General features: G+C 43.7%; 2 protein-coding genes across 2 annotated transcripts in view; one reads left to right on the forward strand and one right to left on the reverse strand.

The window, feature by feature from the left end:
• The window catches only part of LOC311096828 (uncharacterized protein), a 488,849-nt gene that overhangs the window by 218,967 nt on the left and 244,196 nt on the right, over window positions 1-25,686 (reverse strand). Inside the window, exon 2 of the mRNA XM_084136231.1 lies at window positions 19,724-19,892. Coding sequence (XP_083992357.1) covers window positions 19,724-19,886 — 163 coding nt within the window. The 5' untranslated portion in view covers window positions 19,887-19,892. The remainder of the gene's footprint in view (window positions 1-19,723; window positions 19,893-25,686) is intronic.
• Window positions 1-25,686, forward strand: part of LOC311096814 (uncharacterized protein) — a 367,324-nt gene that overhangs the window by 12,160 nt on the left and 329,478 nt on the right. The window lies entirely within an intron of this gene.

The following is a 25,686-nucleotide window of genomic DNA, read 5'->3' on the forward strand; positions in this document are numbered from 1 at the left end:
AGGACCAGACATGCGCAGTGTCATTGCCACGCGTCTGTTATCATTTACTTCCTTCAAATGTTCTATAACCCTAACAGATCATCAGGATCACATTATAGATTATAGAAATATCAAGAGTTCACTATGAACACAGAGAGTCTGCTTTTAGCTGTTAACAAATCACTGGTTTAATGTTGAGAGAAGTCAAGAAACTGTGGACAGAGTTTATCTGGCAGTGAAAAGAATAATGAACTCTTCCTGAACACTCAGTCACAGTAAAGATTAACAGTGAAACAGGAGCAAAAAAAAAAAAAAAAAGGAACACAGACACTGCTAAAATAAAAACACTTAACATCTGTGTCCTGTTTAACCGTTTAACCGTTTTTAAAGCACACACTGGTTTAGAGATGCTGAGAGAGGTTTACCACATCACGTGATGCACAGAATCATCTAAAAACACTGTTTCAGATAACCATTATTCTTAAGGGTAAAGAAGAAGAATTTATTGTATCACTATTTTATTGCTTATATCTCGGATATAAACAATATAATAAAGGAGGAACAAAATGCTTGATTAGGTATTACATTCCTATGAAAATATATGTTAATTTGCACTATATTAACCTTTTATTGCTTATATCTGTGGCTATTATTGATTGATTGCAATGTATTGATAACTCAGACTTCCAAAGTAAATACTGTATTATCCAATGTTGGTTTGTGCTATTGCACTTTTCATGTAATATGAGCTCTGGTGTTTGATTGATTGTTTTTGTACATTATATGTGTTGTTACGTTATGTGAGTGTTCAAGAAAATGCAATAAAAAAAAAAAAACACTTTCCACTGACAGGCCAAATGTTGCCTTGTGTTAGCCTAGACGTCTGCTGTGTTCATTTGGCTATTAGACGTATTTAAAACTCAAAACCTCTCTCTTCTATGAGTGAACTGAACATTAACACTTTATAAAACTGTTCCTTCATTAATGAATAACACAGGAACTAATGAGTAATGCACTATTAACTTTCTAGTAACTACATTAACTAACAAGAAACTCTGATTAACAAATTAGTGAGTAATGGCGCTGAGCTGAATGTGATTGTTCACTATGAGCTAAACAGTAATTTTCTTCAAATAGTTACTCCTACTTTTTCAGATTAATCAGTGTATGTTCATCATGTTCTCTGTTTATGTCGATTTGTTCTGTAATCTTGCTGCTGTTACTCGTCTGCAGTGTGTAGACCTGATGCGGTGTGTGTGTTTTTCCGTCCCCATGATCACAGGTGCTTGCGTATGAAGTTATTTTTAGTGCAAATACACTGAGCGCCTGAGACAGGGGACTGTGTAGTTGTAGAAAAGCCACACGTGTGTATCAGTACATTTGAAGTCACGGAGAGAAATGTTTTATCCAGTGGATGGTCTGTCCAGTGTGTTTCTCTGTCTTTATATAGGCCTATTAAAGCATGTGCAAGTGTTCACCATCTATACACACTATCATAGGCAGGGTACACTAGTGCAGGGTTTTGCCGTCTCCGTCAAATTTCCTGCCGCCTCCGGCTCTCGACAAAACTCGGACAGACAGTCGCATGCTCAGATAGGCCTACACTTTTTCCACCGTGACGGTTCTGTTGCGGGTTCCCGGCCTGTGTCTAGTTTGCCGATAACGCTGCGCGGATAATCCGCGGGTTGGGCGGGCCAAGTCATAAAAACATAACATTCCAATTAATCGAGGGTGGATGACAGATAAATCATTATAATGTGTTGAGTTTAATAAAGACACGGAACTCTCATCACGGTAAAACGCAATGAACGTGCGTCACTCTTTTACTTTTGTTGACCTCTGACCCCCCTAGAGGTACCGAGGTCCACCCACAAAAATACTGTGGGAAACACAGTAGGCTATATGATGGTCTACGAAAGATACTAATTTAATTATCTTACTATTAAAATACATGATCAGGATTTTACCACCTCCGCCTCGTTTTGAGCCAGGAAAAACCCTGCTAGTGTGTCGGTAAAGCAGAAGTGCAGGATTGAGACACATCTGAGGAAGAAACTGTTCATGAGTCTGTGTGTTCATAAGAGTCTGTAAAAGAGTCCAGAGCCACTTTCAAGAAGACGCATCTTTTTCGACTGCACTTGATCCTGTAATACTAACACTTTCTCTTCTATTCTATTCAATTGTATTATTAAAAAAATAAAATAAATAAAAAATGTACTGCATTAGATTAAACTGAGAAGGGTCATAGCACTTGCATATTGCTGTCCTACTGTTAGTTTCACTGCTTCTATTGTTCTCATTTGTAAGACACCCATGCTAAAGTTGACTAAAAAGAGGAATAAAAAATCATCTTTTGGAAATTGAACTTAATGCCTTAATTAAAAAAACATTTAAGGACACCAATTTTCTTTGTGAATGAATAATGTATCGTAAATAAATAAATGTTCTTCCTTAAAATACAGGGTGCATAAGTTAGTACACCCCTATGTTAAATTCCCACAGAGGCAGGCAGATTTTTATTTTTAAAGGCCAGTTACTTCATGGATCCAGGATACTGTTCATCCTGATAAAGTTCCCTTGGCCTTTGGAATTAAAATAGCCCCACATCATCACATAGCCTTCACCATACCTAGAGATTGGCATGGTTTTATTTCAGCCTAATAGCTAGTTTGATTTGCATTGAGAGATGATCTTATGGAAAGTACTCCATGCCAATCTCTAGGTATGGTGAAGGCTATGTGATGATGAATAATCAGTGTATGTTCATCATGTTCTATGTTTATGTCCATTTGTTCTGTCGTTCTCTAATCTTGCTGTTGTTACTCGTCTGCAGTGTGTAGACTCGATGCGGTGTGTGTTTTTCCGTCCCCATGTTCACAGGTTTAAGCTTGCGTATGAAGGTATTTTTAGTGCAAATACACTGAGCGCCTGAGACAGGGGAATTTGTGGCTGTAGAGAATAGCAACACGTGTGTATCAAAACATTTGAAGTCACAGAGAGAAATTTTTTATCCAGTGGATGGTGTAGCGAAGTACCACTACAATTGAAAGTTAGCTGGTTGAGGCGGCCAAATATGGATCAGATTCCGATCAGAGAATCAGGAGTGGAGAAGAGATTCTTGATAATAAGGCGTTTATTTATCTTGAATATGCATCTGGGTTATGCATCTGTGCTTGTATATGGTCTACAGAAAGAAATAAAGAAAAATAATTTACAATAATATTCGTTGAATATACATGTCTCCTTGCATTAATTCCACTCAGAAAATAAACAAACATAAAATATATTCCAGTTAAATGTCAATATTAATCACAAGGAAGTAAACAAAATACAGTAGTACACAACTGTAAACAACTCGCGCTGTGTCGAAGAAAAACACTAATGTGTCTGGTGATGACTCATCAGATTAGTTCGGCAGATTACGGCCGAAATAAACTGTAAAATCCAAGCAATATAAACATAAGAAATTACCAATCACATGCACGTCACATACTAATAAGGTATAGATATATGCACTTACATGTATTGCATGAACGCATTTACACAGAATGAAACCACCAGCATAAACAATGATTCACCGTCATCTTCTACCGGGGTGCGTCGCTAATATAGGAACGTGTAGGAAACAATAAACAAAACATTAGTTCCTAGGACAGGCTTTCTTACACAGCCGCCCCAATTATCTGTCAAGATAATTAAACACTCTAGGAAAGTCTGTCTGCAGTGTCTGTGTCATAATCCTCAAGATGAGGAAGTGGTATTAGTCGGACAACTGGACGGGTGTAGGTTTTCTCTTTAACCTTGACTTTGGCGATACGGATTTTACCATCAGACCCAGCTAGGGTCTCCATCACAGTGCCGACGGGCCAGAGCGCCCGTGGAAGTTGGGGATCGACAATAAGCACTACTTGACCCACTGTCAGTTCTTTGCCATCCGTCCTCCACTTGTGACGACCTTGTAAGCCTGGGAGGTAATGGCGAATGAAGGCAGTCCAGAAACAGTCAGCCAGCACCTTACTGTGTCGCCATCTCCGTCTTCCTAGCAAGTTGTTAGAGTCGTACAGGACCTGAGGTAGAGAGGCATCACGGCGACCCATAAGAAGCAAGTTCGGAGTCACTGGATCCAAGTCTGCGACATCTGAGGATACATAGCCGAGCGGCTTGGCATTTAAGATGCTTTCAACTTCCACTAGAAGGGTTTGTAGTACTGGTTCTGGGACTGACTGCTCTCGCAGGATTACCCGCAGCGCTGTCTTGACTGATTTTACCTCACGCTCCCAGGTTCCCCCGAAGTGAGGAGCACTTGGTGGATTATGACGGAACCGGATTTTCTGCCCAGCCAGCTGCTCCTGGAGCTTTGGAGACATGGCAGTGAAGGTCTCTTGTAGTTCTCGATTACCGAAATTAGTGCCATTATCGCAAAGCAGTTCCATAGGCTTGCCTCTTCGTGCTATGAATCGACGCAGAGAGAGCAGGAATGCGTCAGTGTCCAAATGCTCTAATAGATCCAGATGCACACACCGTGTCGTCATACATTTGTAGATAATCCCCCATCTTTTCTCTTGGCGGCGTCCAACTTTGACTGCAAATGGGCCGAAGCAGTCTACAGCAGTAGAATGGAAAGGTGGCTTATACAGGTTCAGCCTGCAAGGCGGTAGATCAGCCAATCGTGGGGTTTGAGGCTTAGCACGCCACCGCTGACAGTCTTGACAGTTGCGTTGCTGTTTACGAATTGCTTCTCGGCCTCGAAGTACCCAGTACTGGCGACGCAGTTCAGCTAGGACCCTTTCTGAGCCGGGGTGAAGAAGTCGCTGATCGGTCTCCTTAATTAGCAGCTTGGTGATGGGATGGCCAGGGTCTAACACAATTGGATGTATAGTATCCAGGTCAAGGTCACCTGCACGACGTAGCCTTCCACCCACTCTAATGAGACCAGTGTGCCCATCATATTCGGGGGCAAGAGAGCTCAAACGACTGTCAGCTGGAACTGACTGTCCAGCCTTTAAAGCCCTAACTTCGATTGGGAATGAATCACTTTGGGCCTGTGCCAGGAGGAGCCTCTCTGCTTCAATATAATCAGAAGCCCCGACAAGAGTGTCATTATCTGTGCCGGCCGCCCCATGCAGGGATCTAACAGTAGCCTGGACAAGCTCTTGCCATGTGTGGAACTGGCTTGGGTCAGGAAGGGAACTATTAGGCACAGAAACAGTGCCAATAAAGGCAGCCTTCTTCAACTCGCTGGAATCTGGCTCTTTTTCAATTTTAGGTGTGGATGGCCACTGATCAACTGACTGGTTCAGGAAGGATGGTCCTGAGCTCCACTTATGAGGACCTGCCAACTCAGTTAGTGTAAGACCTCGTGTGATGTGGTCAGCAGGGTTGTTAACCGACTCAACATACCTCCATTCAGCCATATCGGTGAGGGTCTGTATTTGTGCTACACGTGTTCCGACAAACACCTTGTAGCGGCAAGACTCCGATGTCAGCCAGTATAACACAGTGGTGGAGTCAGACCAGAAAGTAACCTTGTGAATAGGAATTGTCAACTCTGTTCGGATCACCTTGGCCAACTGGGCACCAGTCAGCGCTGCACTCAGCTCCAAACGAGGCATGGACAGACATTTCCTCGGTGCTACTCTAGACCTGGCAAAGACAAAAGTTACAGTGACTTGTCCTTGACTGTCTGTGGTACGCAAGTATGCAACATGAAGTTCTCGGATGACAGAACTGTTGTCATTGAAGGCCGAGGTGTATGTACGAGGGAACTGCAACTGAAGGAGAGTCGGGAGTTCTCCTACCCAGGCAAGCCACTGTTCTCTCAAATGCAGAGGTTCAATGGGGTCGTCCCAACCAAGATTATTCTTTCAAAGGTCTTGGACGAGAACCTTGGCCCTGGTGGTGAATGGGATGATGAACCCCAAAGGGTCATATTGACTTGCCAATGTCCTATACATATTCCTCATGGTAGGAGCAGCGGTCTCCGTAGAGCGTAAGTTATACCCCCATTGATACAGTTCCACCGTAGCCCAAGAGTGGGTTCTTGGAGGTCAGTGCTGTTTTGTGCCAACCAGCGCTCGCTATTAGCGGACTTGGCATCTGTTGGAAGGTGTTGGATCACAGATGGTACATTACTTGCCCATTGCCTTATCTCAAAGCCTCCATCAGCGAGCAGCTGGCGCAGTCCATCCACAATTTATTTTGCTTCGTTTGAAGTTGGTGTGCTGTGAAGGCAGTTGTCAACGTAAAAGGAATGTTCTACTATGTTAACTAGGTCAGCCATGTCATCTTTATGTCCTTGGGCGTGATTTTGGAGGGCATAAATAGCACAACATGGGCTGCAGGTAGTGCCAAACGGAAGTACCTGCCATTCATATATATCAGGTTCCACGTCCCGACGCATGTCCCTCCAAAGGAACCGCAGCACTGACCTGTCCCTAGGCAGCAAGCGTACCTGATGGAACATACCTTTGATGTCCCCACTGATGGCAACCGTGTGCTGGCGGAATCTCAGGAGGACACCCAGTAAGGAAGGTCCCAAAGTCGGCCCGGGCAGCAGCTGATCATTCAAGGATTGTCCCTGATGTTTAAAAGAACAGTTAAAGACTATCCTGTCTTTACTGTTGTGATGCACCATATGGTGCGGGATGTACCAAGACTCTTCACTTTTGTTGGCTTCTTCCAGAGTGATCTTAGCCACATAACCAGCCGCCTCCAACTTCTGGATCTCATTGCAGTAAGCTTTAGCCCTCTCAGGATCCCGTACCAGCCTGCGCTCAGTGCTGCGCAAACTGGGAAGCACAGTGTCTGTTTCTACATGGAGTAGACTCATTGACGTTCGTCTCAGCAATGGTGTAGCGTAACGTTGAACACCATCCACGTTGACCCGGATTGTTGCATTTTGCAGCAGGGCGTAAGCCTCTTGATCCTGCTTGGACCTGGTGATCATTTTCTCGTTATAAGGGAGAGTATCAACCTGCCAGAGCCTTTCTACATGGTGGATGAGATCATCACGGGTTGGAACTGTCATGATGTGAAGACACTGCTGATTCCCTCGTGATGGTTGCATCGGACTCATCGGGCCCTGGAGAGACCATCCGAGTTGTGTGCAAACAGCAATGGGTCCCCCAATCGGGCCTTTGCGTATGAGCTGGATTGGGGTCAGGAGGTGGGGATTATCTGACCCTATAAGGAGCAATGGCTTTACCCTGTCCACAGGAGGCAGCGGCAGATCCTTCAGGTGTCGATAGGCATTCTGCAGAGCAGACACTGGGTAGGTGTGCTCCGCTAGACACAGACCAGTCGCAGTGAATGCATTACGTATAGTGAACTTTGTCATGGGCTTGGATACTGAAGAAATCTCAAAGGATATCGATGACCCGTCAAGTTCAGTGTGAGACTGCTGAATCGTCTGTAGGGGAAGCAATTCCGGAGTGCCGGTTAACTGGAGCTGCTGTAGCACTGGCTGGAGCACTATTGTTCTCTCTGATCCGTCGTCGAGGACTGCATGGGTTTCCATAGTGTGTCGACCATTGTGGACAAGGACTTTGACCACTTTCAACATGACCTTTGGACAACGGTTAGGTCTGTCAAGGTAGATCCTGGTAGGTGGCAGAGTTACCATGAGTACAGCCCTGGAGGTGTCATTAATTGAGTCATGTAGAATTGTGAGATGTAACTCTTTACAGACCTTACAAGGACGCTTGAGGTTACAGGCCTCTACTGCATGTGAACGACCACATCTCCAGCAGCGTTTTCCATCCTTAATTCAAGTGACAATTTGAGAAGTTGTTAACTTCTTGAATTGGTCACAATAGTTGAGGTAATGGTCCCTGTTGTCACAATGGGGACAATATGGCTTTGGTTTTGAACTGGGTTTCGGGTCAGCAGATTGAGGGGGCCTTATTCCACTCTCATTGGCCAGAAGAACTGGTGTAGGTCGCTCTCTGGGACGAGTGAATGTCGTAGCCTTAACCCTCTGAGGTCGACAAACGCGCCGACGCGTTTTGCCGGATTTTCTCCACATTGTAGCACTATAAACTTAAATTACTCCATCATTTATGGTCATACAGAAAAAAGAAATATAAAAAAAGAATCTGTGATATTTCTCCTTTTGTATGTGTCCACTTACAATCAAATCAAAACATTGTGCTTTTGTAAAATAAAGAAAATAAACAGGGTGTGCGTTCTGCCTCTCCGTCGCGGTGAACTTTTTTTTCTTGAGCACGTCTATAAACTGAAACAAAACTCAGCGAATACTTGTCACACATTTATGAGCCATATACCTTTATAAACATTTAAGTGTGTACTTTTAAATGATCGGATTCAAAACGAAAACAAATATTCTCTGTTTAAGTAATTTGTATAAAACCAACAAGATGTCCAGCTTCTCAAACGCTTGCTCATTACAGTTAATTTGGCCACGCCTACTCGCGCAAAAGATATTCACATGCAAATCTCCACATGGAACGCGAACGCGCTCGTTACCTCAACAACAAAACACTTCACTTCACTTTTCGTCGAGTTTGAAAGACGTGCCTGAGCTTACATTGGATTTAGGCTACCTCAGAAGAAGAAGAACGCGATTTGAAGACAAGAAAGATAAGGTAAGAAATTCTTACATAGCCTAGTTTGTTATTGTTGCATAAATGTCACGTTGCAGCTGAACTGTTGCTAGATATATGGGGAATATTATAATATTTAGACCCGTGTTTACTGTGTTTGTGGATATCTGCTCAAACATAGATATGTTTATGGTAACCATAATGTTTTATATTTGAGAGTGATCGCGTTTGAATGTATCATATTTTGCAAGCGATCGCGTTTGAATGTATCATATTTTGGATGAAAGCAAAACGCACCAAACGGCTTCATGTTTTTATTATTATCTCATTTCATATCATCATAACGGATGGAAACATTTGAAGTAACATGATAATCAATATATTTTTCTCTAGCTTCTTTTGGAAGATTTATAGGCTGCTATAGGTTATTTATTGTTATTATTATTTTATCCGCACTGCGCATATACCTTATGCCTACAAGGCACAACAAACCTGGTGTTCATTATATTATATATCGTTGGAAACGTGTGTGTGTGTGTGTATTCTGTGAATTTTAAAAAGGAATTTTAAAAAGCAATTTTAACCAGAAAAATCTAATATTTATTTCCAAAATCGTGCAGGCCTTTCTCTTGATATCAGTATGTTCACTTTTTTTTTTTTCAGGTCCCAGATGCCACTGAGGACTTCAACATTCACATGAGTCTCAGTACGTGAACATGGTAAAGTGAAAATCTTGGAAATGAAAGGTATGTACAATGTTTTTAGGAATGGCACAAAGGTCTCTGTCTTTGAAGTGCTTTTTTGGCATTTGTTGTGTATCTTTGGATTATGTTGTGTTGTAAATAAATCCAAACAATTTAAAAGCCATTATTTTTTAAATCTCCTCATTTACAGTATTGTGCAAGGTTGCTCAGAATGATAGGGGCCTGATAGCTCCTAATAGGGCCGTTAGGGGAGGTTCTTTGTCTTTCTCAGGTGAGAAAAGCTTACATATTAATGAGCTCTCGCATAAGGCTTTTTCACACAAAACACGTCGTAAAATTTTTAAATCAATATATTGTCTTATCTGAATGAGCAGTCAGGGTGATTTTCACATAGTTTTGCAGCAAATATTCTAGGCTACGTCATACAATTTTCAAAAGTCTTGTGAAGAAATAATCAGTATGGGTTTCATGGCCTTATTTCAGTGAGAATTTTTTTTTGTATTTTCAAAAACCACGCATAAATGTCATTATCTCAAAACTACAAACTTTTACATACATGCTGCTGATATATTATTGTAGCAGAGTTTGTGCTGAATACAGTGTAATTAGACTTTAGCCATGAAAATGTCACAAGTAACAGAAATAACCAGAAATGTCAGAGCATGTCAGAACACCTCCAGGGCCCAGAAAACAGCTCAGACCTCAGAGGGTTAACATAGGACTTGGGCGAGTCACTCTGGAACAAGGTTGCTGTCATAAACCGGTCTCTTCCTTCTGTTTGTTTACCTTCATTCACACACGCGCACACACATACAGCTGATTCCTATTATCTCAGCGCTCGCGCTGCGCACACACTCTAATCATTCCCATTCATCTTTCTCCTCCTCACCTCTCTCGCAGCTGTTTCCCATTAGAATCAACACCTACACTGATTATCTCTCACCTGATCCTTTTCTCCCTCTAATTCTCTCGGCTACTTCTTGTCACTGTTTGCTCTGTCTCTTTGTCGGATTATTGTTGAACGTTGAGCTTTCGCTCTGTCTCTTCGTTACGATCTTATCAGCATTTACTCTCTTGAGAAATACCCTGTCTTGTCTTGTCCTGTCCTGTCCTGTTGATACGTGAGTAAGAGTTGGAGATTCACCTTTGTTCTCTGCCCAGTTCACCTTCTGTCTGTGGACCATCACTGACCAGCCGTCTGCGAGTCATTTGCACCGGGCACGAGGACGGAGGACTGTTGTTGCTCATTTATCTCCTGGCACTGGACACCGGTTCCTATCATCTGTCCGTCAAGGATCTTCGTTTTTGTTATTCACAGATCTGCGTCAGTTGACGGCAGTCTCCTTGTTTGAAGTTATTGAACAATAAACTGTACTGCATAACCTCTGCTTTTGGGTCCTCTATTCGAACTCTGACAGAATAATCCGACCAGGATGGACCCAGCGGAGGAAGGACCGTTTCGGGCAGCTATTGAGGTGCAGGGAGTCGTGCTGGGCAGGCACGATGCGGAGATTTCTGAGACTCGTCGCTCTATGGAAAGCCTGACTGCGCAGGTAGCTGACTTAACTGCACGTCTTCACCGCTACCAGCTTGAGGCTTCCGCTCCCCGTGGAAGTTCTTCTGAACCCAGGATCAACAACCCTCCCAGCTATGCCGGTGAGCCCACACAATGCCGTGCTTTTCTCACTCAATGCGAGGTTGTGTTCTCCTTGCAGCCAGCCACCTATGCTCAGGATCGAGCACGCATCGCCTACATCATCTCACTACTAACTGGCAGGGCACGTGAGTGGGGAACCACCGTCTGGGAGATGAATTCCGACCTGACTAATCGTTTTCAGCTGTTCAAAGAGGAGATGGTCAAGGTGTTTGATCGTTCAGTACATGGTCAAGAGGCTTCTCGCCAGCTCGCTGTGCTTCAACAGGGAAGACGTTCGGTGGCTGATTTTGCTATCGAGTTCCTTACTCTAGCTACCTCATCAGGCTGGAATGAACCTGCTCTCATTGCTCACTTCCTTGAGGGTCTCAATCCCAATTTTAAGGACGAGATTTATGCCCGCGAGATTCCTGAGCAGTTTGATCAATTAGTGGAGCTGGCAATCCGTCTGGACAAGCGTTTTGAGATGCGTCGTCACGCTCGCGGTCTGAGAACCGAGCGACCAGTAACTCCGCCCACACCCACTGTTCCTGTTCGGAGCGATCATGAAGCGGAGCCTATGCAGCTAGGTGGTATTCGCATCTCGACGGCTGAACGTCAGCGACGGATAATAAACCATCTCTGTCTCTATTGTGGCTCCGATGGCCACTTTGTGTCCTCCTGCTCTGTAAAAGCCAGAGCTCGCCAGTAACCAGGGGAGTTCTGGCGAGCGCAACTACTCTTCTCCCCTCGTCCAAGACGCGCACCACCTTCCCGGTGACTCTCCGCTGGTCCACCTTTTCTGCTTCGTGTTTGGCTCTCATTGACTCTGGTTCAGAAGCTAATTTCATTGATGAGAAATGGGCATGTGAACATGACATTCCTCTAACTGACCTTGAAGAGTCCACCTCTGTGCTCGCTCTGGATGGTAGTGTCATTTCTAAGGTTCGTCGCACCACCCGACCGGTGAGTCTCACCATCTCAGGGAACCATCAAGAGACAATATTTTTTTTTATTTTTCAATCCCCTTTTTCACCTATTGTTTTAGGCCACCCCTGGTTAGCTAGACACAATCCCCATATTAATTGGACTAATGGTTCTATCTTGTCTTGGAGTCTTTCGTGTCATGTTGATTGTTTAGTGTCTGCTATTCCTCCTGTTTCTTCTGTTTCTGTGTTTCAGGAGGAGGCTGGGGATTTGTCTGGAGTGCCGGGGGAGTACCTCGATCTGCGAGCGGTTTTCAGTCGCTCCCGGGCCACTTCTCTTCCTCCCCATCGACCATACGATTGCGCAATCGATCTTCTTCCTGGTACCACTCCTCCTCGCGGTCGGTTGTATTCTTTGTCTGCGCCCGAACGCGAGGCCTTAGAGAAGTATCTCTCCGAGTCTATTGCGGCTGGTACTATCGTTTCTTCCTCCTCTCCCGCTGGTGCTGGATTTTTTTTTGTGAAAAAGAAGGACGGCTCCTTACGTCCCTGCATAGATTATCGGGGGCTGAATGACATCACTATTAAGAACCGCTATCCTTTGCCTCTCATGTCTTCAGCCTTCGAGATCTTGCAGGGGGCGAGGTTTTTCACAAAACTAGATCTGCGCAATGCGTACCATTTAGTTCGAATCAAAGAGGGAGATGAATGGAAGACCGCGTTTAACACACCCCTCGGTCACTTTGAATACCGGGTTCTTCCTTTCGGATTGGTCAACGCTCCTGCTGTCTTTCAGGCTCTCATTAACGATGTCCTGAGAGATATGCTTAACGTCTTCGTATTTGTTTACCTTGACGACATACTTATTTTCTCACCCTCCCTCCAAGTGCACGTCCAGCATGTTCGTCGTGTCCTGCAACGCCTCTTAGAGAACCGTCTCTTTGTAGATGCACATTCCATGCACATTCCATTCTCAGTCCGTTACGTTTCTGGGATCTGTCGTTTCCGCTGGTGGAATAAGTATGGACCCTTCCAAGGTTCAAGCCATCATTAATTGGCCAGTACCCGATTCCCGGATCGCTCTTCAGCGCTTCTTAGGTTTTGCAAATTTTTATAGACGGTTTATTCGGAATTTTAGTCAAGTGGCTGCCCCACTTACTGCGTGCACCTCGGTCAAGTCCCGTTTCACTTGGACCGAGGCGACCCAGTCTGCGTTCGACCGTCTGAAGACATTATTTACTTCCGCTCCTATTCTTATCAATCCTGATGTCAAGAGACAATTCATCGTCGAGGTCGACGCGTCGGATGTGGGGGTGGGGGCGATACTTTCACAGCGCTCTCCTTTGGACGATAAGGTTCACCCGTGTGCATTCTATTCGCATCGTCTCTCATCCGCGGAGCGCAATTATGACGTGGGTAACCGCGAGTTATTGGCTATTCGACTGGCGTTAGGTCAGTGGCGCCATTGGTTAGAGGGCTCATCGCAGCCATTCATTGTCTGGACAGACCACAGGAATCTGGAGTATATTCGATCCGCTAAAAGGCTCAACGCTCGTCAGGCTCGTTGGGCACTCTTTTTCTGTCGATTCAATTTCACGATTTCCTATAGACCTGGTTCTAAGAACATCAAGCCCGATGCCTTATCTCGCCTGTTCGGCTCCTCAGAGGATGCTTCAACCAAGGAGAACATTCTCCCCCGGGAGTGTGTGGTTGGGGCTGCCGTTTGGAGGGTTGAACGGATAGTCAAACAGGCTCTTAACCGCGCTACTACTCCACGACAGTGTCCTAAGCAATTACTATTCGTTCCCGAACCCGTTCGTCCGGCAGTCCTCCGTTGGGGGCATTCGTCTAAATTGTCAGTTCATCCTGGTGTCAGGGGTACGCTCGCCGTCATTCGTCAAAGATTTTGGTGGCCTACTAGAGAGCGTGATATCCGCCGTTACGTATCCGCATGTCCTGTCTGCGCCCAGACTAAGTCTGGCAATTCATCTCCCGCCGGTTTACTTCGACCCCTTCCGACTCCGTCACGCCCTTGGTCGCACATCGCCTTAGACTTCGTTACGGGTCTCCCTCCTTCCATGGGGAATACCGCCATCCTCACAGTGGTGGATCGATTTTCTAAAGCCGCCCACTTCGTTCCGCTTCCTAAATTACCCTCCGCTAAGGAGACCGCTCAGGCGGTGGTAAATCATGTCTTCAAACTTCATGGCCTCCCTACAGATGTTGTTTCTGATAGGGGTCCGCAATTTATCTCTCAATTTTGGAGGGAGTTCTGCCGGCAGATTGGTGCCACCGTCAGTTTGTCGTCAGGTTATCACCCCCAAACTAACGGGCAGGCCGAACGGGCTAATCAGATTTTAGGTCGTATGCTCCGCAGTCTAGCATTCCAGGCTCCGTCATCCTGGTGCGAACAGTTGCCATGGGCTGAGTATGCGCATAATTCTTTACCGTCATCAGCCACGGGGCTTTCTCCTTTTAATGGTTGCCTCGGCTATCAACCCCCGCTTTTCCCCTCTCAGGAGCTCGGGGTTTCCGTTCCGTCGGTTGAGGCATTCATTCAGAGATGCCATCGTACATGGAGGAGGGTGAGAACTGCCCTTTGTCGGACCAAGGCTCGCTCTCGCCGAGCAGCCAACCGTCGTCGCGTTAAAGCCCCAAGATATATTTGCGGCCAGTGAGTCTGGTTATCCACCATTAATCTTCCTCTGCAGTCCAGCTCCCGAAAACTCTCGCCTCGGTACATAGGACCTTTTTCCATTATTAAGGTTCTCAACCCCGTTACTGTCAAACTCAAACTTCCTCCTAATCTTCGACGCATCCATCCCGTGTTTCATGTATCTTGCATAAAATCCGTTATTCGGATGCCCGCCCGCCCTGTCCCTCCGCCTCCTACCCTTGTTGAGGGTTCTCCTATTTATACCGTCCGCAGGCTTCTTGATGTTCGCCCTCGAGGTCGCGGTTTCCAGTATCTGGTCGATTGGGAGGGATACGGTCCTGAGGAGAGAAGCTGGATTCCATCTCGGGACGTCCTGGACCGCTCGCTCATCGAGGACTTTCATCGCTCTCGCCAGACTTCACCTTTGGGAGCGCCAGGGGGCGCTCGTTGAAGGGGGGGTACTGTCATAAACCGGTCTCTTCCTTCTGTTTGTTTACCTTCATTCACACACGCGCACACACATACAGCTGATTCCTATTATCTCAGCGCTCGCGCTGCGCACACACTCTAATCATTCCCATTCATCTTTCTCCTCCTCACCTCTCTCGCAGCTGTTTCCCATTAGAATCAACACCTACACTGATTATCTCTCACCTGATCCTTTTCTCCCTCTAATTCTCTCGGCTACTTCTTGTCACTGTTTGCTCTGTCTCTTTGTCGGATTATTGTTGAACGTTGAGCTTTCGCTCTGTCTCTTCGTTACGATCTTATCAGCATTTACTCTCTTGAGAAATACCCTGTCTTGTCTTGTCCTGTCGATACGTGAGTAAGAGTTGGAGATTCACCTTTGTTCTCTGCCCAGTTCACCTTCTGTCTGTGGACCATCACTGACCAGCCGTCTGCGAGTCATTTGCACCGGGCACGAGGACGGAGGACTGTTGTTGCTCATTTATCTCCTGGCACTGGACCCCGGTTCCTATCATCTGTCCGTCAAGGATCTTCGTTTTTGTTATTCACAGATCTGCATCAGTTGACGGCAGTCTCCTTGTTTGAAGTTATTGAACAATAAACTGTACTGCATAACCTCTGCTTTTGGGTCCTCTATTCGAACTCTGACAGTTGCAGCTCGGCTGGAGATGCGTTTCGCTTGAGACTTGATCTCTAGCCAGGTGGCCAAATCAAGAAGTGTATAGGTCTTGTCAGTACCCATCTGGAGAATACCCCTGCTTAGGCAGTATTCAACAAACCCATCATGATAAGCAGATGGTAACTTGCTTAGCAGACGATCCACGTGAGAACCTCACATGAGCTCGTAACCGTTCTGGCCCTCAAGTGTCCTCAGCATGCCCACCAATGATTGAACGGATAATGCAAAAGAGTCAAAAGCGTTAGCATCACCCATTCTCAGTGGTGGAGTACTCATGATAGCACCCAACTCTGACTGGACGAGCTGTCTTGGCTGGCCATACTTGTCTTGGAGAGCCTGCAGTGCAGCTGAATAAGGACGCGGATGGTACATATAAGCTTTAGCCAGCTGCTGAGCACTGGGAAGTTTCAAATGGCTAAGCAAGACATGATACTTGTACTGCTCACTGAGATGGCTGTGATTGCTCAACAAGTTGTCCAGTGCTAGCTTTAATAAGGCGAAGTCACTCTCATTACCACTTTCGAACACCGGCAACTTGGGTTGTGGGATGCCATAGGCTGATGCAAACAGTAGCTCTGTACCAGGGTATGCTGAATGACCATCATGCTGAAAGGGCAAGAATGAAGGTGGTTGAGAACGGCTAGGGCCAGGAGGTGGCACGGATGAAACCTGATAACTGGTGACTGGAGGCTGCAGTAGACGTGTGCGCGTTGTCACAGGAGGGATGGCTGTCTGCAGCACAGCATATGGCATTGTAGATAGGGGCAGTGTTGCTGTTGTAGGTTGATGTGACACTGCTGCCATGCTTGTACTCAAGGGGTGTGCAGCAGTGGACATGACTGTGGCTCTTGAGTGTGGTTGGGGTACCATAGTCGATGTTGACAACACCGTACGAGCTGGTGCAGTTATAGGGGTAGTCTGAGATACATTGGAGACGGGTGAGGAGACAGCTTGTGGTAACATATTGAGCACTGCGTGTGGTGTACTCCCGGATTCGGGTGGTTTAACTGATGGCTGAGCCACCCACGAGTCATCAGGAATAATCTGTTCTGCTGAACAAATTTGTATGGTTGAGGTCACAGCTGGTGACTGAGCAGAGGGATGCTGGAGAGAGGGTGATTGATGAGATGGACTTAAGGCTGGACTAATATGTACAAACTGAAGTGGAGGTGAAAGGCTGTCTGGTGAGCCTGGAGGCACAGGAGTTGTTTGACCAGAGTCCTTAATAAGCATGGAGGATACGAGCTTTGCCACCTCAAACTCAGTCTCTGCTTGTTGCAGCTTACGCTGTCTTTCTAGATGCTTGGATAAGGCCTCCTTAGCTGTGAGAGCTTCCTCTTGAACACGCTGGGCCTGTTTAGCTTGTGCCTGTAGCCTCTGATATTCCACATCGGCAAGTGAGTCCTCCACGACCTGCTGGCGGAGACTTTCTAACTGCCTCTGTTTAATCTTCTCCTCCAACATAGCAGTCTGGACACTAGAGAGTTCTGGTGGAAGATAAACGCCAGTGGAGGTAATAGAGCGCCTACTTGACCTGGAATGAGAGCTTACGCCACTACGAGACGTTTTCCTCGAGCTGCTTCTTGGTTGACTGGGACAGTGGGAAGAAGCTTTAGGAGGAGGGTCCTCAGCGGGTCGATAGCCAACCTCGTCCAGGTGAGAAGGCAGATTAGTCCTGCGGCGAGGTCTGTCCATTGTCTCTAATGTATCACTTTCTGCTGAATCCATACTGGTTTGATCTTGCACTCAATCCGGCTCGAAGGACCATATTAATGTAGCGAAGTACCACTACAATTGAAAGTTAGCTGGTTGAGGCGGCCAAATATGGATCAGATTCCGATCAGAGAATCAGGAGTGGAGAAGAGATTCTTGATAATAAGGCGTTTATTTATCTTGTATATGCATCTGGGTTATGCATCTGTGCTTGTATATGGTCTACAGAAAGAAATAAAGAAAAATAATTTACAATAATATTCGTTGAATATACATGTCTCCTTACATTAATTCCACTCAGAAAATAAACAAACATAAAATATATTCCAGTTAAATGTCAATATTAATCACAAGGAAGTAAACAAAATACAGTAGTACACAACTGTAAACAACTCGCGCTGTGTCGGAGAAAAACACTAACGTGTCTGGTGATGACTCATCAGATTAGTTCGGCAGATTACGGCCGAAATAAACTGTAAAATCCAAGCAATATAAACATAAGAAATTACCAATCACATGCACAAGAAACAATAAACAAAACATTAGTTCCTAGGACAGGCTTTCTTACAGATGGTCTGTCCAGTGTCTGTCTCTATCTTATATATATATATATATATATATATATATATATTAGGGCTGGGAATCGATTAAAAAAATTAACTAATTAATTGCGCAATTTGCTGTAATTAATTGCAATTAATTGCATTTTCCCTAAGCTTGTAATCTTCAATATTTAGACTTAGAATAATTAAATTAAACAGGGAAAAAAAGGAACAGAAAATAGCCCTATATTAAAATAATATTAAACATCAATATATCAATATATTATAATTTTTCAATAAGCAGCTAAACGTAATCAATTTAACAGATTTTTTTTTTTTTTAATTATCAAATTATCAAATAAAATATAGTCCTGCAAAGCTATTATTACCAGAGCATGTGATCAGAGCAGGTCATTTTACCATTGTTGCCCAGCATGGCTCTATACCAGCTCAGCAAACAGAAGTCTACTCAGAGACAATTTATCTACTACAGAGAAATGTCACGTTATTTGAGCGGACTTTACTTTTCCAGTGCGTGATCGGTACATGATTGGAGCGTTTGGGCCGTTAAGGACAGAGCAGAACGCGTAGCGCAAACACGGAGCAGAACATTGAGCAGAGAGCGCCAACACACACACACACACACATACACGCGGAACGGAGACCGCGGCGCACACACGGAGCGGAAAAGACCCGCTCATGAAAGCTGCGCGAGAATGAAACGTGATCGCCGAACACGGAGGGGCGGGACGGCCTTTTCAATAGCAGCCGCAACAGGAAATCATTAAAACGAGGCAAAAAAAAGTGTGCTGCGTTAAATGCGTTAATTTTTTTTAACGCGTTAAACATTTCAAATTAATCGCAAAGATTAACGCGTTAATTCCCCCAGCCCTAATATATATATATATATATATGTATAAGCATGTCCACCTTGAGCCAGGGATCTCAGTGCTGTAAGGGACTTGAGTCTAGGTCAAACGGCCTAAGAGTTATGAGTGATTTTGTACTTTTGGTTGCTGTAGCGCCACCTATGGGCCAATCGGGGTCTTACTCTGATAGGGCGTCCCCAAATTGAGGCCTACCATCTGGCCAGGTTTCACGTCTCTAGGCCTTACGGTTTGCCCTGCACGATGCGTTTTACAAATCCTTACAATTACAATAGGGTTTCAGCATTTCATGCTTGAACCCCTAATAAATAAATTAAAATGTACTGCGTTAGATTAAACTGAGAAGGGTCATAGCACTTGCATATTGTTGTCCTACTGTTAGTTTCACGGCTTCTATTGTTCTCATTTGTAAGTCGCTTTGGATAAAGCGTCTGCTAAATGAATAAATGTAAATGATTGAACAGAGTGATGATGATGATGAAGATGATGAAGATGTTCAGGTCTTCAGCTGCTGTTAGATGTCAGTGATGATGATGATGATGAAGATGATGGTGGTGATGATGATGACGATGAAGATGTTGTGTGATCTTGAGAACATGATGAAGGGTTTGATGAGAATCTCTCCTCAGTTTTGACATCAGAATCAAACTTGACAGGCTCGTCTGGTTCACAGGAGACTAGAAATCACAAATATATTGAGTTATGGGATATTGTTCTCCCACATATTAAGCTCTTGTAACTGTGCTTATTTCAGTCATTGGTATAGCCTAAGTGGCAGTGGGTGGAATAGACTAGAAATGTGCAGTTTTCTACCATCTTGCTAATAACGTTTCTTTAGTCATTCGGCAGTCTTGCAGACTGAACCCCTGCAGGAGATCCACCCTTACAAAAGCACTTTCCGAACTGTGGGTTAAATCTAACAACAAGACTAAAATGTGTTGAAGAATTAAAGTTCAATAATGATCAAACACTCACAGTCTGGCTTTATTCCCTCGAAACTGCTCGATCTCACAAGTCTCTGTCCTCTTTCCTCTGGTGATTCATTGGTTTGTGTCTCATTTCTGTCCTCCATTTTTCTCTCAGTCTTCTTGTTTTCTGCTGATCTGTGATTTCTGCTGATTTTCTTTCTCCTCTTCATTTGAATCTGTTCAATCACACAGACAGAGTTTCATTAAAGTGATATAACATCATATCACGAGACATCAGATCAACTCCTGATCAACATCTGCATGAGCTCAGTGTTATTACAGCATCTCAGATTAACTCTACAATATTCACAATAATCAATGATGATGAGAAATGACAAATATGGGATTTTATCAGGAGTCCTGATCGGATACAAAACTGATTATCATAATATAAATGAAGTGGCTGAACTGATGCTACAGATTCAATCATGTTATTGTTTTAAAATGTTATATTTGTCAGTTATTAAAGCCTACGTACACAATGCAGATAAATCCAGTTGTCAATTAAATGTTTAGTGCTTAATCCTGTTCTGTACACACACAGTTCAGTGACAAATGCATCTACAAAAACTGCACGTCAGGGGTGAGCAAATAAGTTTGACATCGGGACAAAAAAAAACATTTCGCCACTAGTTAGCAGACCACAACATAGGGATAATTTAAGAAATTGATGAAACATGCAACTAGAACTGCCTGTGTTTTGTAACTGTTAGTGAGCTGTTACTCTGTGTCTCTGTGTGTCTGATCTGCAACGGAACGATCCACAGACTCTTTTGAATGTCTTTCAGAACTTTTCAAATTAAAAGCTCTCAATTCATCTCTAAATAAAACATTGCTGCAAAAAAAGGTTCTCTAAGTTTTATTTTGAAGGCAAATCACTAAAGACGAAGTGATTGTGAATAAGTGTTGCTGTCATGACAGATCTATTTCAGAACCATATCTATTATTATATCTATTCAGATCTATTTCAGCCTGTTGCCGACCACTGCTCTACGCATGAATGAAACCAAACTCAACAACTTTGTTAATGACGTACGACAAGAGATGTCAGAGATGACAGGTGACACATATTATTAATTAGAGCTTTATCTCTCATCTATGTGCAATGCAAGTGTATGAGCCTCTAGGTTTGGGTTACATCAAGTCAGGACAGGTGAACTCAATCTAGAGGCTCAGAGTCTATGAAGGCAATATGATGACATTGCCATATAGAATCACATGCGCAGGGTAAGATCTGTGAAAGTGCACATAAGATTGCAAGCGTAAATAAAATTTGCGTGTGCAAGAGAAGATTTGTAAAGGTGTAAATCGCCTTTCAGGTGTAAGGGAAAACAAATATTTGCAGCATTTTACTGTTATTCGGAAGTTTAATACATGCATTGTGAAACTGCAGCTTCATGCTTATGCAAAATAAATATATCTGTATTCCTCTGACTTCCATTTTTCCGCGCTTACACTTTTGGCACGTTTTTTGCGCACAAATACGGCCAAAAGCATTTTGCCTGTGAATAGCAATTTGCATCCAAAAATAACAGAGTCAGGAACTGCTAAATAGATTGATCGCGTAAAATCAAACTTTGCGTAAAAAAATAACTGTTGCAAATGTCTAAATGACTTGTGTACATGTAGTAAAAAGGTTTTAGCTTAAATTTTACCCAGCGTTACTCGTTGTAATTGCATTTTTACTAGTAAGAATTACATTTACAGAGCTCTCTAATTCAATTATTATTAGTAACAATTCCAATTAGAGAGCTCTACAATTCAGTTATTACTAGTAACAATTACAACTAGAAAAATGCATTTCCGGAGGAACTGCAAAGTGTGCTTGCTCGGGTGCAGTGCACTAACGTTAGCAGGTAGTGGATAGATGCGAGATGCGAGAAAAAATGCGAGAATGCGAGATGCGAGAAAAAACATGTCAAACTGTCTTTTATTTTCGAATTTAATTCCTCAATCAGCGCTGGACCGGCATTTTCTGTCTTCTGCTGAGCCCTGGCCGTAGACAGATCATATGTTTTACCCTGTCAATGCAGTGGTCTGCTTTGCGCTGATCTTATTCACACTATCAAGTGTAGGTGCAGCATTCTAACATTGAGTCATAATAAACTGTTTGTGAAGAAATTATCCGCTTCCAAATTATGTCATTTTAATGACGAAATTGAAACATTAAAAAACAATTTGCACTTTATGGTGTGCGAGTGATAGAGCAACGAACCAACTGATCAGCTCGCAGCGTAACAACACTGAATGCTCGGCCGAACAGCTGATCATAGCTGTACAGGGCGCCTTATTATTTTTCATCTCCATAAATATATCTAGCAGTAAAGATAATGCAGGGGCTAGAAATCAATTAATCTTTTGCTGATACTTCCTTGTCATCATGGAGAGCGCAGTTCATGGTTGCATAGAAACGACAGACGCCACGGGACAGCAAGCGCTTGTGGAAAGGAGACAGCGGCGCGCTCGCGCTTTCCACTTGTTTTTACACATCTAAGGTGCGTTCCATTCGACAGGGTCCATACGAAGTGTTCACTGCTCCCCTACTCCCTGAGCACGGTATATCAGTTGAAGTGGACTTCACTGACAATAACCGCTCATTTGAAACGCCCTGCAAACGTCATCATAGAAAGTCAACGACGGGGTCGCGCAGATTATGATATAACATAAATATGTATAGGACTACATTCATTTTTTTATTTTAATTATTATATTATATATTTACAATTATATTGCAGTATTTTACAACTACCTAAAATAAAATCACTTTACTTCACAAACTAGCTAAGCTGGCTGCATTCACTGAGGTAAATTATAATCATCAAAAAAAGTATATGTAATATTCACAACAATAACCGTTAAAATACTGTCATTTGTATAACAATGGAGAAATGTATTACTTACACACATACATAAACTCCTCCATCGTTAGTTATGACCGTTCTGACTGGTGATGGCGTGGTGCGCGAAATGACAGTTGGGTGATCATCAGTCTCCACTTCCTGTGAAGTGATGTATCGATGTTCCCTTATTCCCTATGCCGTGCGCAGTGCCCTTCGAACTGAACATGTTCGCTCCCTTCGGATTGGAATCTCACTTAAGATGGCGGAAAACCCTGTGAAGTCCACTTCGCAGTCCACAACGCACCTCTAGAGCGACGTTGTTGATTGTTTGAGCATGTGACTGCGCGTTTCTCCTTGTTTTCTATTGTTATGCGCAGCATATTTCCCGTACGCACAAACACAGCCACAGACAATGAATTGTTTGTTCGGTTATCGAAGAAGAGCATGATGTATTTTGTATAAAGTTTTTTTTTATTTTTTTTTATTAACTGCTTTGAGGATTGGAAATGCACAATTCATGCATACAAATCTGTATATATTAATAAATGAAGATGATTAAAATAGACCAATGCAAAAAACGAAATTCATGCCTGCATTTATTAAGACAAACCTGGTAAAAACGAATGCAGTCTATTCACTGACTTGGCTGCTCTGTGAAATGTAATACAACAGTGCCACCTACTGTCTAAATGCATTAACATTAAAAGGTGAAACTCTTGCATAGACATAGGTAAATGGCTTTGTCTATTAGCCTGAAATAAAAAATAAAAAAAAACATTCAGATCTTGTGCTTCCTCACATTGGAGTCCCGAGTTCATGTATAAAGTTTGGTTTCGATACGTGACAGAGTTCCTGAGATATGGACGACTTCCTGTTTGGCGACTACGCCGCTGATTTCGTTTGGCTGTGACGGGCAAACGCTTCCGAAAATCAAAAATCCTTCTAGTAACTTTTGTGAGGCTTGGTCCAAGGATCATGTATGTCCAGTTTCGTGAAGTTCGGACCAAATTTGTGACCTGTGAAACTTTAGTTTAGCTTTCTGTTCAATCCAATATTGCGGACAAACGACATGGACTCGTGATGTCATCTTCGCGAGCAACTTACACCGGTACTGACCGGACGGTTTAAAGTTGGAACGGTGTCTCTGTCTCAAAGGGCCTAGGCGCAGGAGCTGACCAAATAGCTGGGGGGGGTTTTTGCCAAATTATGTAAAATTTTGGATTTTTTTTAAAAAAAAATTATCTTGTACATCCTCACATTGGAGTCTTGAGTTAATGTACAAAGTTTGGTTTCGATACGTGACAGCGTTCCTGAAATATGAACTACTTCCTGTTTTGGCGACTACGCCGCCGATTTCGTTTGGCTGTGACGGGCAAACGCTTCCGAAAATCAAAAATCCTTCTAGTAACTTTTGTGAGGCTTGGTCCAAGGATCATGTACGTCCAGTTTCGTGAAGTTCGGACTAAATTTGTGACCTGTGAAAATTTAGTTTTGCTTTCTGTTCAATCCACTATGGCGGACAAACGACATGGACTCGTGATGTCATCTTCGCGAGCAACTTAAACCGGTACTGACCGTACGTTTTAAAGTTGGAACGGTGTCTCTGTCTCAAAGGGCCTAGGCGCAGGAGCTGGCCAAAATTTTTCTCCCGGGAATAATAATAATAACTAGAAAAATGCATTTCCGGAGGAACTGCAAAGTGTGCTTGCTCGGGTGCAGTGCACTAACGTTAGCAGGTAGTGGATAGATGCGAGATGCGAGAAAAAATGCGAGAATGCGAGATGCGAGAAAAAAGATGTCAAACTGTCTTTTATTTTCTAATTTAATTCCTCAATCAGCGCTGGACCTTCCGCTGAGCCCTGGCTGTAGACAGATCATATGTTTCACGCTGTCAATGCAGTAGACTGTAAAAAAAAAACAGGGTTTGTGCGTACGGGAAATATGCTTCTCATAACAATAGAAAACAAGGAGAAACGCACAGTCACATGCTCAAACAATCAACAACGTCGCTCTAGAGGTGCGTTGTGGACTGCGAAGTGGACTTCACAGGGTTTTCCGCCATCTTAAGTTAGAGTCTAATCCGAAGGGAGCGAACATGTTCAGTTCGAAGGGCACTGCGCACGGCATAGGGAATGTGGTCTGCGTTGCGCAAACCAACTGATCAGCTCGCAGCGTAACAACATTGAATGCTCGGCCGAACAGCTGATCATAGCTGTACAGGGCACCTTATTATTTTTCATCTCCATAAATATATCTAGTAATAAAGCTAATGCAAGGGCTAGAAATCAATTAATCTTTTGCTGATACTTCCTTGTCATCATGGAGAGCGCAGTTCATGGTTGCATAGAAACGACAGACGCCACGGGACAGCAAGCGCTTGTGGAAAGGAGACAGCGGCGCGCCCGCGCTTTCCACTTGTTTTTACACATCTAAGGTGCGTTCCATTCGACAGGGTCCATACGCAGTGTTCACTGCTCCCCTACTCCCTGAGCACGGTATATCAGTTGAAGTGGACTTCACTGACAATAACCGCTCATTTGAAACGCCCTGCAAACGTCATCAAAGAAAGTCAACGACGGGGTCACGCAGATTATGATATAACATAAATATATATAGGACTACATTCATATTTCAATTTTTTTTTATTATATTATATATTTACAATTATATTGCACTATTTTACAAGTACCTAAAATAAAATCACTTTACTTCACAAACTAGCTAAGCTGCCTGCATTCACTGAGGTAAATTATAATCATCAAAAATAGTATATGTAATATTCACAACAATAACTGTTAAAAATACTGTCATTTGTATAACAATGGAGAAATGTATTACTTGCACACATACGTAAACTCCTCCATCGTTATGACCGTTCTGACTGGTGATGACGTGGTGCGCGAAATGACAGTTGGGTGTGTGATCATGGCTCTCCACTTCCTGTGAAGTGATGTATCGATGTTCCCTTATTCCCTATGCCGTGCGCAGTGCCCTTCGAACTGAACATGTTCGCTCCCTTCGGATTAGACTCTAACTTAAGATGGCGGAAAACCCTGTGAAGTCCACTTCGCAGTCCACAACGCACCTCTAGAGCGACGTTGTTGATTGTTTGAGCATGTGACTGTGCGTT

This window comes from Abramis brama (assembly GCF_963993115.1).
Source record: "Abramis brama genome assembly, chromosome: 15".
NCBI classification, from domain to species: domain Eukaryota; kingdom Metazoa; phylum Chordata; class Actinopteri; order Cypriniformes; family Leuciscidae; genus Abramis; species Abramis brama.